The 17,173-nt window shown below is 60.0% G+C and overlaps 1 protein-coding gene across 1 annotated transcript in view; it reads left to right on the top strand.

Annotated features, from left to right (window-relative positions):
- The window catches only part of PLEKHG4B (pleckstrin homology and RhoGEF domain containing G4B), a 52,976-nt gene extending 37,507 nt beyond the window's left edge, over nucleotides 1-15,469 (top strand). Inside the window, 20 exon segments of the mRNA XM_082455539.1 lie at nucleotides 144-334; nucleotides 1,264-1,306; nucleotides 1,704-1,817; nucleotides 1,899-2,060; nucleotides 2,678-3,091; nucleotides 3,094-3,395; nucleotides 4,987-5,158; nucleotides 5,727-5,893; nucleotides 6,102-6,292; nucleotides 6,295-6,350; nucleotides 7,297-7,386; nucleotides 7,455-7,533; nucleotides 7,536-7,582; nucleotides 7,586-7,684; nucleotides 8,353-8,523; nucleotides 9,122-9,391; nucleotides 9,547-9,599; nucleotides 10,938-11,221; nucleotides 11,224-13,073; nucleotides 13,198-15,469. Of these exon segments, the coding sequence (XP_082311665.1) occupies nucleotides 144-334; nucleotides 1,264-1,306; nucleotides 1,704-1,817; nucleotides 1,899-2,060; nucleotides 2,678-3,091; nucleotides 3,094-3,395; nucleotides 4,987-5,158; nucleotides 5,727-5,893; nucleotides 6,102-6,292; nucleotides 6,295-6,350; nucleotides 7,297-7,386; nucleotides 7,455-7,533; nucleotides 7,536-7,582; nucleotides 7,586-7,684; nucleotides 8,353-8,523; nucleotides 9,122-9,391; nucleotides 9,547-9,599; nucleotides 10,938-11,221; nucleotides 11,224-11,552 (3,234 nt within the window). The 3' untranslated portion in view covers nucleotides 11,553-13,073; nucleotides 13,198-15,469.
- Nucleotides 15,470-17,173: the final 1,704 nt, after the last annotated feature.

Genomic DNA, 17,173 nt, shown 5'->3' with positions numbered 1-17,173 from the left:
GGTTACTGACGCTTTAGCAGTGTTTCAGGAGGGATCAAAGTTAGATATGTTTTAGTCTGCCATCTTCACCCAAAACGAAATACACTTTAACCTAAACATGGGATCATCCTATATAGTGTGTTACATTGTCTTTTTTATCTAAGAAATTGCACGCACGCTGTGGAAGAATTAGAAAGGAACTAGGTTTTAACCATGGTGAGATCCTGCCACACACGCTCCTCTGGCTGGCGCTGAGGGGGGCCCTGCGTGGGCACGCACGCCCGTGGGAGTCTCCGGGGCTCTGCCGTGCTGTTCGCTATTACAGACATCACCACCCGCACATCCTTCACACTTCGTGATTGTTTGCAAATTCCTAGGCTGGATTGGAGGGTCAGGGCGCACATCTTCTGAGGTTTTCAGACATCTGCCAGCGGCCTTCCAGACAGCTGGCCCAGCCTGGGCTCTCGGCAGCCTTTGGAGGCCCGCCTTCTCGTTTGCCAATCTGACAGGTGACGATAAAGTGTCTCATCATTGTCTGCATTCGGATTTTTTATGCTGCAGTTGAACCTTTTCTTCCTACATTTATTGGTTATTTTTACTTCTCTAATAAATTGCTTTTTCATGTACTTGGCCAATTTCTATACAGTTTGTAATAGTTTCATTATGTCACTTCTAATCCTTTGATTGTGTTGCAAATATCTGTAATTTGTAATTTGTCCTTTAACTTTGCTTATGATTTATGTGGCCTTTCCTATCTTTTGGTTACAGAACGACTAATGTATTCCATTATAAGACTTTCATGGTTTGAATTCCTCCATTTAATTTTTCAAACCGACTGGAATTTATTTTTTCTCGAGGTCGGAAGTGGGACTCCACCTCTGAGGTGCCTCTGCCCTGCTGACCATTTCCTCGTCTCTACCTGGCGGTTCTAGGACTGCAGGTGCTTCCTTGCAAAAATCTAGGTTTGATGGTTTTTTCCATGACTCTGTCCATAAAGAGCATGTACTCTGGTCTCTCTCCTCTGCTCGTACATCTGAGTTCATTAAATACAATTATTGTCCTGATAGATCCAGCCCAACCGCTCCATTTTTAATAGCAAACCTCTTCCTGGGTGTCTAACGACCGGATGCCCCTGCATTGCCCTGTGAGGGTTTGCCTCCGACGTGCCCGCGGTGAGCCTAGTGCTGTTGCCATGAGAACTGTGTCTCTTAAGTGATGACCGTGACCTCATCGGACTGCGTGGGTGCAGGCAGGCCTGCCATCGCCCCCCTCCGTCCCTCCCAGGTGCCACCAGCCTGAGGAATGTTTCTGGAGTTTGTGTAGCATAGTAACAAGTTTCGAAACTGAAACTTCTGGATCCGTTTTTCAATAATCTAAATTTCCATTTCCAAACAATTAAAACAGTTATAAACTTGAGCTATGGAGATCTGTGGTCATCCCAATCCCTCTCCAACCCAAGCTCATTCACTCCCATTCACAGATTGAAAAATCACGAGTGAAAACCATGGTTCAAACTGAGGCCGAGTAGCCTTCGGATGCGCTCAGGAGAGCAGTTTGGACGAGGCGTGTGGCTGTAGGAACCAGATGCACTGGCCCCGAGGCGGCGTCTGACACCTCCTTTGTCCTCCGAAGTCTTAGGGCCGGACTCCTTAGCACGTTTAAAAGTAAAACCTTCTAAAAAAAAAAAAAAAAAAAAAAAAAGTAAAACTTCTTTTCCTATGTAGATCACATCGTGGTTTGAAAAAGAAAGAGAGAAATTCCTCGGGCCTTTGGAGCTGCTCTCTCTGGGGAACACAAAGCAGTGGCAGGCATCCCAGGCTCTCCCGGACAGGCTGAAGGTGGGTGCCCACCAGGACACACGCAGGGACACCCAGGGCACTGCTGGGGCTTGTTCTGATTGTTGGCTCCTTGGGCCGCAGCAATACCGTCCGAAAGGGCTGCGGCTGATGGAAGAGGACTTGCAAGGCGCAGAGGAAGGGACCCAGGCCTTCAGAAGGAGTCTGAGCGCCAAGGCCGGCCTGGCTGAGCGGAGGGAGGGCGAGCTGGCCAGGCAGGCCCGCGGGTCCGAGTTCTGCGAGACGGTAAGAGCCCCGGCCCAGTCCCTCCCAGGTTGTGCACGCATTGCCCGGTCCTTGCTGCGGACATTCGCTGCGAGGTGGGCGCCCCCCCAGGCTCTCCGTAGACCTGTGAGGGGTTTATTTATTGTACCAGACAGGCCACGAGGACGCGTGAACTGTTCTTTCTGTTTACTGGCTCTGTTATAAAAGTCCACTTACTGTCAAAGATCCCAGAACGATTGCTGCAGCACAGCCGCACCTGCACTCTCGCGAGCGCCCTAGAATACCTGCCGTTAGGGCGCCAGGGCCAGAGTCCTCGGGAGCACAGAACCCAAGAGGCCAGGGCAGGCCGGGAACTCTCGGCCCAAGGTCCCTGGCCCATGGGTCCCACACCAGGCAGGGACGCGGACCGTCTCACGGCCTCTCCAGCCCTGATGCCCATGGTCGACTCCGGCCGGCAGTTGCCACCGCGAGCACAGGGTCTTCCTCTCGCTCTGGCCTCTGGCTCACCCTGGTCCTCGCTTTGGGCGACCTGGTCAGCAGGCAGAGCGTGACCTGAGTTTACTCAGGGTGCTGGCTGAGGCCGCCCAGGCCGTGACCGTCCTTCACCGCGCTGACCGGCGCCCTCCTGTGCCAGGCAGGTGGGCGGGTGGACGCTGCGGTGCAGTCAGTGCCTGGGGCACCTGGACCCAGAGCTGGTCACCGAGGGTCTGACGCGCTGTCGCCGGGCGGCCGTGCAGAGCTTCCCCAAGGCTAGTGTGGTGGTGGTGGGCCCCGGCGGCCACTGGGCGCTGCCACGGGGCCAAACCTTGTGGCTGCAGAGCCGGCAGACCCGACGCCACTGGCAAGAGGCCCTTGGAGAGGCAGCCCCGGGCCCCGGCACCCTGCCTCTGGGCTGGAGCCCCCCAAAGCACGAGCTTGCCCAGGGACCCGAGGGGCAGCCCCTTGAGCCTGCCTGGACCCCTCCCGCTGACCCCGAGGCCCGAGCTGGGGAGTGGGCCGGACAAGCTGCTGTGTGTGGCCAGGAAGGTGAGCACCTGGGCCCAGGTGTGACGCACAGGACAGCAGCTGCACGTGCTGCTCCGCCCGCCCCAGGAAGCACCCCCTGAAGAAAATGAGGGAGAAAACACAAAGCTTCGCGACTCCTCAGCTTGACAGTGGCCCCAGGGACTCCCTCCGGCTGGGCCACACTGGGGTCTTTATCAAAGGCCTGGAGGTGGCCAGCACCACCGTGGCCTCAGAGAAGCAGCCCCCGCTGAGGCCACGTGCCGAGAGCCCTCGGCTCCCTTGGAACCGGAGTCTGTCCTCTCCCTCCAGGATCCACGCCTCCGAGGAGGATGGGAAGGGGCGAGCTGGAAGGTGAGGCAGATGCCCTCAACCTGTGGGCCTAGTGGTCAGTGGGATCTAGAAGCCCAAAGCCGTGAAGTGCCCTTCCACAGCGTTCCCTCCAGGCCTTCCCCGTCAGGTCCAGGCTGAAGCACTCACGTCTGATTTTAAACAAGACATGAGTGATCTCCCTGTGCTCAGAACAGAATCTCTAAAAGCCGCCTCCTTTTTCAGGGCATGTAGTGACCTAGCACACCCGCTCTGATGGTTAAACAACCAACTCTAGTTGTTTAGAGCCCATTTCTAGAAAATTACAATAAGCAAATCAAGCCCCCAATGTGAAGAAATTACTTTAAAAATTGCTTTTTAAAAAGTCTGTAGGGCTTCCCTGGTGGCGCAGTGGTTGAGAATCTGCCTGCCAATGCAGGAGACGCGGGTTCGAGCCCTGGTCTGGGAAGATCCCACATGCCGCGGAGAAACTCGGCCCGTGAGCCACAATTACTGAGCCTGCGCGTCTGGAGCCTGTGCTCGGCAACGAGAGGCCGCGATAGTGAGAGGCCCGCGCACCGCGATGAAGAGTGGCCCCTGCTTGCCACAACTAGAGAAAGCCCTCGCACAGAAACGAAGACCCAACACAGCCATACATACATACATAAAAAGAATGTAAGCAGACAAGAATATCATTTAAAAAAAAAAAACAAAAAATTAAAAAAATAAATAAATAAAAAAATAAAAAAAAGTAAAATTAAAAAAAAAAAAAAAAAAGTCTGTAAGTATTGAGGTAAGAAGTGTGTGCCCGTTTATCTGTTGCCCAAATGAAAATGTCCGTTTCGTTTGTTAAATCTTTAGGAAGATGTTTGCAAAAAGATACGTCCTATTAGCTGTCTGGATAAAACGTGGTCAAGGACCCCGCCCACCCCGGTGACAGTCAGTGACGCCAGCCTGGCCTCACAGCCCCGGGGTGTTTGTCCCTGATTATAGTGAGCCCTGGCTGGAGGGGGGCGTCCTCCTGGTCTCCTTTGCTCATTGGATGGGTCCACGTGTGTCTCCTCCAGACAGCAGCTCCAATCTGAACTGAGATGGTTACAAAATGCTCTTCTGAAACAACCTTCAACCACCTTGTTAAAGGTGGACCTTGTGGGGTGTGGGCAGGCCACAGGGAGAGCTGCAGGTCTGTGGACGGCCTTCCAGCTCATTTTGAAGGTGTCGGGGCAGCAGAAGGCAGGGGTAGGTGTGGTCCACTCACCGGGAGCCTCCTGGCCACCCAGAGTGGACGTCCTGGGTCCGGGAGGGAGCAGGTTGGCAAAGCTGTCGTGCCTTTGCCGCTGGGGATGGGTCCCCCTCCCGCCATTCACGGGCCTCAGACCCACCAAGCCCAGGCCTGGCGGTGGGGACCCCGCACACAACCTTCAAGGGAGCGAGTCCTCCCAGATGCCAGGGCCAGGGCGGGGGTCTTGCATGAGCCACCCCGTCTTCCCGGAAACCCAGCTGTCCGGAGGGAGCTCCTGTCGCCTGGCCGGCAGTCATTTCCCCAGAAATTTCTGTCCTTTATGAGTCAATTTCCATTTACTTGGTCCAGATGCCCAGACCACGCTAGTGTGTATTTCTTTTCTGGATATTGAAGAAGAACGCTTGTTTTCGGTGAGTGTCTACAGGAGGTGACTCGGGCGGCCGTGCGTGGCTGTGACAAGGGCACCTCGCGTGGCAGCAGCTGCGTTTGTCGGCACTGCCGCCGCCGAGGGCTCCGGGCCCCCGACCAGCAGAAGGCGCCGTCTTCCCTGAAACAAGAAGCACCTGTAAGATCCGTGCTGCAGGCGTGGGAGGGGCCGTCCAGGGTCTGCTGCAAACAGGGTGAACTCACAGCGTTCTGGCCACGGTGTATTTCCTATCGTTAGCTGCTTTTCTTCCAATCAAAAAAAAAAGTAAAGACAGATAATGGCAGGAAAAACTCTACCAACCCCCACTGGTGTCATTAGGATGGAGTAGTTTCAGAAGGTGGCTGGTGGGATGCTATCAAATAGGGAAGGAACGCATCGTGTGCGTGGGGACCTCCAGCCCAGACAGGGCCCTCCGCTCGCTGTCAACCTCCGCGCCACGCTGGCCCCCAGGCCTACTCTCCGTCCTCTGCTGCAGCGGCTTCTCTGCATCTGGGTCAGAGGTCACTGAGTAGAGCTGACTTTTCAGGAACGCCTTGTGGTAGGTTAGCAGCCGGTGTGCGCCGGAAACCGGTTTTCCCGTAAATCCGCAGCACAGCCTTCCCGGCAGAGGGCTCCCTGCTGCGGGCGTGCGAGTCTTCTTCCTGCCAGAGCTGCCCCCTAAAGGCGGTGCTAGAATCAAACCGCCTGGGTTCAGGCTTGAAGTTAGGGAGCCTGCGAATCTCTCCTTTTCAGTTTCCAAAGGGCTCTCTCTTCTGAAAAGGCCGTGATCGGCAGCGTGGAAATGTCGATGCAACAGCTTTCCTTCTGCTGTAACCTCCCTGTGCTTCTCTACATCAGAGGAGCGACTCCAGTACCAGTGCGAGGACAGCTCAGGTGTGAAGCGTCTCGAAATTACTCGTCCCCGAAGACAGGAAACCACGGGAGAGAGTGCTTTTGTGCGCCTCCCGTCTGTGTATACCGCGTTCATTACTCTGGAGTTTCAGTCTCGTGTTTCTTCCGAGGCAGGAATAGCGTTGACGAAGTGCCTCCTGAGGCTGGCGGCCGCGAGGCCTGAGTGTCCCCTCGGCTCTCTGTCTTTCAGCAGCCGACCGCAGCACGTGATGGCCGAGATGATCTCCACGGAGAGGCAGTACGTTAGGTCCTTAGGATGTATCATCAACAACTATTTTCCAGAAATGGAAAGGACGGACCTGCCCCAGGACCTCCGAGGGAAGCGCAGCGTCATTTTCGGGAGCTGGGAGACGCTCTATGCCTTCAACCGCGGGCACTTCCGGGGCTGGAGCGCTGCCGGCACCGCCCCTGGGCCGTGGGCCACGCGTTCCTGAGATATGTGAGTCCCCAGCCCACGGTGTGGACAGGGTGAGGCCAGCCCCACTCGTGCTGGGAGCGGCCCACGTTTCAGGCCAGTGGGTCCCTTGTGACCGGGTCAGGAGATACGTCCCTGCCAGTTATGACCTGGCTCTGGACACGTGGGCCTCAGGGTCAGCAGACGGCACCCTGGTCGAGAGCCCCTCGGCACTGGGGTTGCACCTGTGTCATCATACCTAATCTGTCCGCAACCCACCCCTCACAGCTAGCCGGCCCAAAGCAGCTTCCAAAATCGGTTTGCTCCCTGCACGTAGGAAGCCCACCTGGTCCCCGTCACGGTCTTCCTGCGAGCCTGCCCAGCTCCCCTTCCAGAGGGGCGCCAGACCCTCCTGACCAGCTCTGAGAGCCGCATGGATGTATAGATTATTCTGAGGAGACCTGAGGTTTTAGTAAGTCTCTTCTCAACCATGAATATTGAGTCTTTATAAAATTCTTAATTTACTCTGAAAAGAAAGTTCTTTCAACAAGTAGTTACCAAACACAGTTTTGGGCACTGGTGCAGCGTCTGTGCTGGGGGCAGGTGACACTTCTGCTTCAGCACTGTTAAATATGAATTACCGTGACAAAAACACCGGGTGCTGAAGGACATCCCACGTGCTGTGTCTTTTCAGCTATTTCTTAAAAAATGCTTTTAGCCATAATGTGCAACTTCCATGTTGTTTTATGTTGACAGTAATCTTGAGAATTTTAAACGTTTAGACAAACTTGGTTCTTGACTGTTAATGAATATTTCAAACTCTCCCTCGGGCCCACCTTCTAAGCACCCCCTCTTGTCTCTTCCCCGAAAACTGGTATTTTGAGACGGAGTCTAGGGCTCCCACCACGTCCGGGGAGCTGAGCGCCCGCTCCCGACTGCGGCGAGACCCTGCGGAGCTGGGCGGCTTCTGACCCAAGCCCTCCCTTCGCAGGAGGAGCAGCTTGGCATGTCCGCGCTCTACAGCAAGAACAAGCCCCGGGCGGACGCCCTGCTCTGCAGCCATGGCAACGCCTTCTTCAGGGTCGTCCCCCTGCCTGCGAGCCTGGCCGCCCGGCCTGGCCCAGGCTGACCCTCTCGCCCGCCTTGCAGGACAAGCCGCGGGAGCTGGGCGACAAGATGGACCTGGCCTCCTACCTGCTGAAGCCCGTGCAGCGCGTGGCCAAGTACTCACTCTGCTCCGGGCCCTGGTCAAGGAGGCTGGCAGCTGCCCCGCCCGTTAGCAGGAGCTGGGGGAGCTGAGGGCCGCCAAAGATGCGGTGCGCTTCCAGCTGCGCCACGGCGACGACCTGCTGGCCCTGGACGCCGTCCGCGGCTGCGATGTGAGTGCTCCGGACCCTGGTGGGTAGAACAGGCCTGCGGGGAGGCGCCCACGCTTGAGACCCCACAGACCCCCGCCCAGAGGGAAGGGAACGCCCGGGAGAGGCTGTTGGGGCGGCAGCCACGGGAGGAAAGGCCAGCGGGCTCTCAGTGCTAAACGTCGGTGTTTGGGGCTGCTCTGAAATAACTGGATATGGGAAAACTGAGCTTGGCCTTGGCTTTGGGCCTGAGCCTACCGATTCACCCCTGCTGGGGGCCGGGGTGGGGCCAGCGCCCAGGACCAGCAGGAGGAGCAGACCTCCCAGTCAGGCAGGACCGCCACCGAATTCCCCGTTCCAAGTGAAGACGCAGGTGCCTTTGTTAAAGCAGCATTAACAAGAGTTTCAAGACGACAGATCAGCCCCAGGTGGCCACCCGCAGACCCGAAGGCCCCCAAGCCCTCTGTCCAGTGAGCTCAGTCCAGCGATTTGGGACAGCCCAGGCATCCCCCAGGACAGGGCCGTCCACGGGAGGGAAGGGGCACCTCCCATGAAGGGGCGGCCTGGCTGGGCACAGTTGACCCTCACACAGCCGTCGCCCTGGCTTGTAGAGGCTTCGTTACAGGGGCACGAGGTCAGGGCTGGGATCAGGTCATGCCCCGTCCCCCTGAGAGAGGCCGGCCCGCCTGCAGGTGGATCTGAAGGCGCAGGGGCGGCTGAGATGCCAGGACGAGTTCCTCGTTTGCTGCAGAAGGAAGAAGCACCTGAGGCGCGTGTTTCCGTTTGAAGACCTCATCCTGTTCAGCAAGACCCAGAAGGTGGACGGAGGCCACGATGTGTACGCGTACAAGCAGTCCTTCAAGGTGCCGCGTCGAGCAGGGCGCTGGGGGCCGGAGGGAACGCCAGGTTATTTGTTATTGTGGCTCTTGGGCTGAATTTTGGAGCCTGGGGCCTCCGGAAGCCGCAGGGAGCCATTTGTCCTTCCTGTTCCACGTGCCAATCCAGGGGCTAGAAAACAAATGTCTCCTCGTCGGTGACTCCATTTCAGGTTTGGGTGAAGGTGGGCAGAACACAGAGGAGGCCTTCCCCTGGGTGGTCTCAGGGCATGGGCCTCACCCTTGCCCCCAGACAGGCCCTGGGGGTGAAGTCTCCCGGGAGAGGCCCCACCGCAACCCCTTCCCTGCCAGCGAGGTCATCGGACGGGTCCTGTGATGACGCGCCAGGGAGCCCTTCTGGGGGGACCGAGCCCTCACGAGGGAGCCAGCGTGGATGGCAGGGGTCGGGGCGAGGGGCAACGGGGAGGCAGGGGCGACGAGCCCCCGGCCCAGCCTCGTCCACACCACTCGGTGTCTGGGTGAGGGGACCTCCGGCACGGAGGCGCTGGGGTCAAGCATCAGCCAGAGAGCGGTCAGTTGTCCAAAGGGCAGGATCTGAGGTCCCTCCCGGTGCTTGTGGCTGCAGATGGCAGAGATTGGGATGACGGAGAATGTCGGGGACAGTGGCCTGAGGTTTGAGATCTGGTTCCGCAGGCGGCGGAAATCCCAGGACGCCTACGTTCTCCAGGCGAGCTCCGCGGAGGTCAAGACCGCCTGGACGGACGTGATAGGGAGGATCCTGTGGCGGCAGGCTCTGCGGAGCCGAGGTGGACAGAGCGGCTGGAGGGCGCTCGGCGTGCAGGGCCAGCTCGGGCTGGGCTTGGGCTGGGCTCAGGGCTCGTGGTCGGGCCGAGGGGCCCCTTAGCACCATCCATCAGCACACGAACACTTACTTCTCCTTAAAACGATAAGCAAGACCCCGGCCCCCACACTCAGAGAGAGGTCTCAGCCCCAGCTCCCAGACGCCCTCAGACCCGTGGCGTCAGCTTTCTGCCCTGCCCTGTGGTCAAGGCCCCTGGCCTCCTGGACGCTGCGCCGATGGCCAGCCTGTGGTCTCCCCACAGGTAAGACCCCCCACCTCGTTCCCTCCTCCTTCATGTCTGCCCTCAGTCCCTCCTCTCCCCTGAGTTGGTCACTGGGACACCTCTGTCTACTTCAGAGTGGTAGCTCATCCAGGCTGGCTGCCACATGTGCCATCTTCATCGCAACCCCTCCAAGCTGGCCCTCCTTCTGGCGGCTCTGACCACCCTGCTGGGCCTGAGAAACCCTAATATGCTAACACCCTGACATCCAAACATGACCACTTGGCACTCAGAGGCTACCACCCTGGCCAGGGCCCTGACCTGTCACCAGAGATGCCCCACGGCCTCCTCACTGCCACGTCCTTCAAAGTGTGGACCCCCCCCCATGCACACAGACACAGGCAGGCACAGACATGCACACACTCAGACACACACATGCACACGCAGACACACACATGTACACATGTGTGCACACAGACACGGGCACACGCATACATGCACATGCACACACGTGCACACACATGCACATGCGCACACGCACACATACACATGCACACGCACGCACACACATACACATGCACATGCGCACACGCACACATACACATGCACACACATGCACATGCACACACGTGCACACACATGCACATGCGCACACGCATGCACACACATGCACATATGTGCACACACATGCACATGCGCGCGTGTGCACACACACATGCACACACACACACGCACACAGCAGCTTTGCTCGGGGCGCCTGGTGGCTTCTCATCCTCTTTGGAGTCACTCAGCCCTGACGAGGAGCAGGAAGTCCCCATGGCCTGGTCTCTCCACCCCTGCTGTCCCGCCTGCTCCTGCCCCTCCCTCGCAGCCCCCCCAACCGTAATGGCTATCCTCTTTCTCTTTGCTGGGTTTACCGAGCATTCATTCGTGCTCAGGCTCTCACCCTGTGCTTGGATCCCCTCTCAGTTTCAAGCGTGTGCGGATACCTGTCAGTGTGTCTTTCCTGGAGCCATGCCCTGCCTGGAGGCCTCTACCCACTCCAAGGTGATGTCCCTTCATCCGCAGACGGAGACCCGCCCCTCCCCGGTTGGACACCCAGTTTCTGTGGTCCCACATCTTCCTTTTTCCTGGTTCACCCCCTTGGGCTCCCTGAGAGAGGCCAGAACGGGCATCTCAGCACGTCCAGTCCCCCAGAGACACTCAGGGTGTAATTAAACCCAGGGAGCTGCTTAGAAAACTCCCCCACATGCTCCTGTCTTAGAACTCAGGACACAGGAGCTGGTGTCCACGGGGATAGGCGGCAAGCCGTTCATGGACGACAAGCCCAGCAACGCGGCCATAAGCGACCGGGCCATCAGTTACACCGGGGGGGAACAGGTTAGCGGCCACAGCCCCGGCTCTCGCTCGGCCCCGCCAACTCAGACCCAGGTGCCGCAGTGCGCCGGGCCCCACGGGCCAACACGTCGGGCTGGACGGGCGGCCGCCCTGTGAGGCCCGATGGGACCGGGGCGGAAGGAACCTAGTAGTTTTCCGGATGGCCATCTTGTTCTTGAATCTAGGCTGCACCTCTACAGCAGAGGCCAAAAGACTCGTTTTCTGTCCCCTTCCAGAGGCACGGACCCCAGCATCCAGAGCCGTGCCCTCCTGTGACCACACCGCCCCCTCAAGGGACCGCACCCCACCCTCTCAGACAGCAGCACACCCTCCTCCAGCGGCCGGTCCTCCCGCGTCCTGGGGCCGCTGCCCCCGCACGCGCCCACAAGCCCTGCCTGCTGCCCCTGTGCATACGGCGTCCACACCTGCATCGAGGAGGACGAGCTGGAGCAGGAGGCGGGGCGCCAGCCTCCCCTGCGTGAGCGCATGCGTGCGCTGGAGCCAGCTCACGTGTTCATCATTTCACCTGATTTCATGTACTGCCAAAGGTTTCCAAACAGATTAGAAATTTTCATTTACTTAAAAAAAAAATTTCCGCTTCCACTCAAGACAAGGTAACAGGGAACAAGTTTAAAACAAACAAGCAAAAAGAAAAACCAGACAAAACAAACCAAGTGCCCTCCGAAGCCCAAAATGTGCCACTGCCACCATGAAGTCGCCCCTGAGGGCGTCCCCACCCACCACAGAGGTGCCTCTGCGCAAAGTGTTGGGCGTGAGCTGCTCAGAGCAGGCAGCGGCCACGGGGAGCACGCACCGTCGCCTGCCCAGAGCCACCACGCTCTCCTGGACACGTCGCTCAGGCTCCAGGACCGCGGGCGGCTCCCATCTGGGCTGCGGCAGCCTCTGGTCAGCCCCGAATCTGGAGGTGGGGCTTCTCCCGGCAGGAAGACCGGGCGGAAGCGTCTGCATCGGAGGGCTCAGGTCTGCCATCCCCAGCGCGGCCCGCAGAGGCCACCTGCCAGCCACACTCGAGGTTGTGGCTGCACCCTGGCAGGGGCCCCACCCTGGGGAGTGACCCCACGGTCCTGGGCTCTGCGGCCGCGGCTCTGGGGTGGCACAGGACAGGCCCCTGGGAGCGCGCCTCCCGTCCTGTCCTGTCCCGCTTTCCGTCAAAGCCGCGTGGCCCTTCTTGCCACATTTTCTGTTGTCCCCCGCTTGGGCTCACTCTTACCGCCCAGGGTGAGGCTTCCTGCTGGGGGAGGGGCGACCTCCCTCCCGGCCTTCCCCTTCCGGCTGCACTGGGCCTCCTGATTTCCGAAAAGCAAAGTCACAGACCTCTTGTTCATGAGCGTAAGTGGCGTCTGACCTCCAGCAGTGCCGTCCTCCTGCTTTAGCCCGGCATCACGGGTCACCTGGTTATAAATCTGTACATTGTAAATCATTCTCGTTGTGCAAGCCTCAGGCCCAGAGTGCCGGGCACAGTAGGCCTGAGGGGCAGCCGGCCAGGCTGGAGGACGGTCCTCACTGGGCTTCTCTCTGCAGAGACCGGGAACTCCGAGTCTTCCCACCGCACGTCAGGGGACAGCGGCCCCAGCCTCCACGGGCCGTCCCTGCCGCTCGCGGAGCTGTCCTCTGACGAGGACCGTCAGGGTGTCTCCCTGGCCCTTCCCGCGAGGGGCTCACGGCAGCAGCCTGGTGGGGACCAGTGCATCACGACCGTGAGTACCCCTCCTCTAAGCCCCCACGAGAGAGGCCCAGGTGCTGGGTGGGGGGGTCAGTACCCGCCCAAGAGATGCTGGGCCGCCAGTGACCACACAGAGCCCCCTTGTGGGCCATCCTGTGTGTGAATCAACCCCACACGCACACTCCGGCACCCAGCGGGCTGCCTGTGAAACCAGAGGCCTGGCTCCGTCTCCAGCGATTCTGAGTCCCTTAGAGAGATTTGCAGGCCTCCTGAAGCATCACCTGAACTCTGTCTGCCACGTGGAGGCCGCACCTGTGCCATCCAGCATGTGCCGGTTCCAGGCTCGGCGGAGCCCCGACTCCAGGCGGGCCTTGTTAGAGCCCCCGCGGTCCTGGGTGAAGGAGGGCTACTGGCTGGCCAAGGAGGTTTCTGAACCCAGCCCCAGATGGACCAGGGTCAGGGGCTCTGCCCTCCCTGCTACACTTGCTTGGCCCCCAGTCCCGCCTTCTGACGGGATCGCGTCCTGGGCAAGACGCAGTGTTTCCCTGCATTGATGCAGACGTGTGTTTCTACCTTCAGGGGTGTCAGGAGAGCCATGACACCTGACCCCGCCAGTAGGGAGCACAGGAGACCCCAGAAACCCTGGACGCACACACAGAGACGCCATCCCCTGAAGAGGAGAGACCGAGGGGACCAATCCGACAGGAAGCCACTCGTCACCAGCCGGGCCTGCCGGTTCAGTGCCTTCGCCCACACGGGGTTGTAAAGCTCTCCTCTCTGCAAGCGCATCCCAGGTTCTGGGGCGATGCCTCCGGCCCCCTCCTGGGCAGCACCAGAAGGGGAGGTCCGACTTTAAGTGTGTGCTGAGCCAGAGTCCAGGGACCAGTCCTCGGTGCTCACGCCCTGGGTCGCTCACAGTGACCCGATCCCTTTGCCAGAACAAAACCCCTCATGTCTCAGGCGTCTGGACGGTGGTTTGACTGGCAGGCCACACGCTACACCGTGATCCCTGAGGCGCTGGGCACGCTGCCACCACCCAGGCTGCCCGACCGTGTCTCCACCTTGTCCAGATGCTTCCAGAGCGCGGATGCACCGCGGACGTAACGGCACGCCGGGAGGGGGCGGCGGGCCGGGCCTGGCTGCTCCCCCGTCCGCCCGACTTCCCCCGAGAGGAGGCTGCCTCCAGCGAGAAGACCCTCCCGCCGTGCTCGCCAGACGGCACAGCTGGCACTGTCACTCCTCCCCGCCGCCGACTCAGCGGGGGAGTCCCCTGCATGCGCCGCACCCCGCGCGTGCCCCACGCACCCCGCACACCATGCGCGGCACCGCCCTGGGTGGGAGCCGCGGGACGCACGCCGTCTCTAGGAAGAGGCCCTGCAGGGTCCTCATCTGTGAGGCCACTTCCTCCGCTGAGGTCTCAGCGCCTGGGCGTCTTGGGGGCGTGTGAAGGGCGCCAGGAGACCGTCCCAGGCAGGGGCCCGCCTGCTCCCACAGCCCCTCCCTCCACTCCTGCGAGGGCCTGCGGCTGCGAACGTGCGCCCAGATCCGACTAAAGGCCTGCCGGTAAAGGTGGATTCCTTGTGCCTGTCAAGTAGACTGTTTTCCACAAACCACATGCGAAGTTGTCCAGGTGCTCCCATTCACACCGTCGGCTGCTTGCGGGACACGTGGGCAGACACGCACACTCACGCTCCCGTGCTGGGTCAGAACGGCAAACACTGAACTGACACATTTCAGGGCCCAAACCCTTTTACCCTGGGACTCGGACGCCCAGGGATGCCGGCTGAGGCTGCAGCCGCCACGCTGCTCACTCCCTCGCCCGGACCTGTGGGTGTCAGCCTTAGAGGACGCGTTCGTTTCTGGGGCCCTGTCCCTGGCCTTGCCGGGCCCCAGTTGCTTCTTCAGAAGGTGCACGTCCCGAGTCCGAGAGCACCTTGGGGGAGGAGGGGACCTGCATGAGAGAGGTCCTTCTTTTGGCAGCTGCGATGGATCTGGATGAGATGTGGCCCCTCAGGGAGAGCCCCCCTCAGGGCAGAGGAACCTCGACCCTGACGTGTGCACAGGAGGTCACGAGGTCTGGGAAGGAAACACTCAAGCCAAGGCCCCTGACCACCTCCTCCACCAGGCACGGGGCCTGGGCATCACGTCATGGGCCCCCCACTGTCCTGCCTACAAGGACGCCCCGTGATGCCCTGGACGCTCCCACACTCCTAGGCTGCAAGAGGCCCGGGTAGGAGCGCGTGGACCCCCGAGCAGAGTCCCACAGTGGACGTGGGGTGTCTCAGAGCAGGGGGCCCTCTGGGAGCGTGTTCCCCCACCTTCCAGGCGATGCGGGCCATGGACGGCAGTCCCCAGGCGCAGCCCCTACGAGGTGCGTCCTGGACGCAGGGGGAGCTTTCCTGAGTTTAGCTGGAATCTCGGTTTCGTTTTCTTCTCAACAAGCTGTGTGTGGCCAGCGGCACTCGAGTTGGGCTCCACCTGGGAGTCTGGGACAAGGGTGCCTGCGTCCCAGGTGGACCCCAGGTGGAGTTGGGGGCACAGCAGCTGGGCCGGAAGCTCTGATCCAGGCTGTGCTGGGAGGTCCCCTGAGGGGGCCCCCCTCACCCCAGGGAGGAGAGCCTGGGTAGAGGCAGAACTCAGCGCACTTCCTGCCACAGGTGCTCCCCCCAGACCCCGTCCTGGGGCAGCGGCGACATCAGGTGCCACCCACCCAGAACAGGAGCAGGGGGCTGGGGCACGGCCCTTGCCTTTGTGATCTGCCGGCTGCTGTAAACTCTCTTCCTTGTTACCCTGTTTCAGGGCTGACTGTTCCAAACTTTAGGAACATAAATAAATGGGACATTTTTTCCTACCACATGGTCGTGCTTCTTCTACTGGGTTCTGTTGTGTCAGGGACGTCACCAACAGGCCTCCCCTAGGGAGCTCAGCCCCTGCGACTTTGAGGAGACAGGGCGTGGGCAGTAGAGCGCCCTCTGGGGTCTGCCTGGTCCACGTCCTTGCCTCCCATCGGGAGTGAGGGCAGGGGGAGGTCCCCGCCGTCTCCCGCTCACACGTGGCCTGCCTGCCAACGCTGGGGCCCCCGAGCACGATGCCTCCCCCTCCCTAGGGCAGGCACTGCTGAGGCCCTGAGGGACCAGCAAGCAGGACTGTCCCTGACGGAGGGTCCCACCTGAGTGTAGGGTTGGGGGGTCTGGGGGTCCGGCCCGTGTGGGTCCCTATGAGCGGCACCTGCACCCCCTGCACCCACGTCCATATCCACAGCCCTCCACACAGCCCAGCACGTCCACCGGCCCCTGACTCTTCCTCCCCTCCTAGTGCCTTTGTCTGCCTCTCCCCTCCTCCCTTTCTTGATCTCTGTCTTTGTGGCTCTCTGTCTCTCTGTCTTTCCCTATCTTACTGTCTTGGTCTCTCTCTCTGTCCCACTGAGGTCCCTCCCAGACCAGCGCTTGTCTGGGTAGCCTGTCAGCTAAGTGCTCCAGCCCTGCCCCAAATGATGGTGACATGGGGGTGGGGGGGAGGTCAAGTCATTCAGTGATGATCTAACACCCGTCAGAGCTGGGAGCTGTAGGGAGGAAGAATTTTCTCTGTCCACCTTGGGTTCTCTTCTGGGCTCTGTAACAAAGAACAGACTCATGAAAGAAAAGCACGCAGATTTACTGAATGTAAGTTTTTGATGACACGGGAGCCCTCATAAGGAAACGAAGACCCCAGTGGCCTAAGTGTTTCTGGACTAAGTTGAGCGAGGAGGTGATCCCAGTTCAGGGAGGGTGGCTTGCCCGGAGTTCCATCTGCGTTCAGGAAGAAAGGGGGGGGGGGTCCAAGCGCCCTTAGCTCAAAATACTCCTTCTGCCCAAGCGGCGTGGTCTGGGGCACATGTTCTGCCACCCTCCAGAGCGAGGAACCAGACACCAGGCTGGGCGAGCGGGCTTCCGGCTCCTGGGGGCCCCGCACGTCACCTGCAGCCCCGCCCACGGCGTGGGTCCTGGGGCTCGGCCCAGGGAGCCCTGCAGCTGGAGGGCGCCAAGCTCCCTCCCATGGACAGTGGGGAAGCCTCGGCCGTGGTCCTCAGTGATGATAAAGGAAGGGGGGGGCCAAGCAGCGTGCCGGTGCCTCATGGGGCCTTTATTTATCTTCTCTTAAAGTCAGGAAACAGTTATCAGAGGTGCCACCACATGCCCACTGCCGCATCCCTAACTCTGGACGTGGGGCAAAGGGAGGGACTCGGCTCCCAGGGGTCCAAGAAAAGGTTTGTTAGTTCCTCGGACTGTGGGATGGCCCAGGGTTGGGGCAGACCCACGCCATGGAGGGGGTGAGGTACCCCCAGGACAGGCCACCCCTGCAGTGGACACGGCCGGTAATTCCAGGGGCCCAGCCCCCTCCCCCTAGCCAAGCACTCAGGCAGCTCTGCTTTCCCCAGCTGAGCGCCAGCAGGACAAGCCGGCCACCACCAGACGCCTCCACAGCCAAAGCCAAACAGGCACCCAGGACGAAAATAGCCGTCAGATGACCAGAGGGCTGGCTCACCACAGCCCAAGGCAAGCTGCTCACAGCAGCT

The sequence above is a fragment of the Balaenoptera physalus genome (assembly GCF_965194825.1).
Source record: "Balaenoptera physalus genome assembly, chromosome: 3".
Lineage (NCBI taxonomy): Eukaryota > Metazoa > Chordata > Mammalia > Artiodactyla > Balaenopteridae > Balaenoptera > Balaenoptera physalus.
Note: the sequence above shows the minus strand (reverse complement) of the source record. Positions and strands in the feature narration are given on the sequence as shown.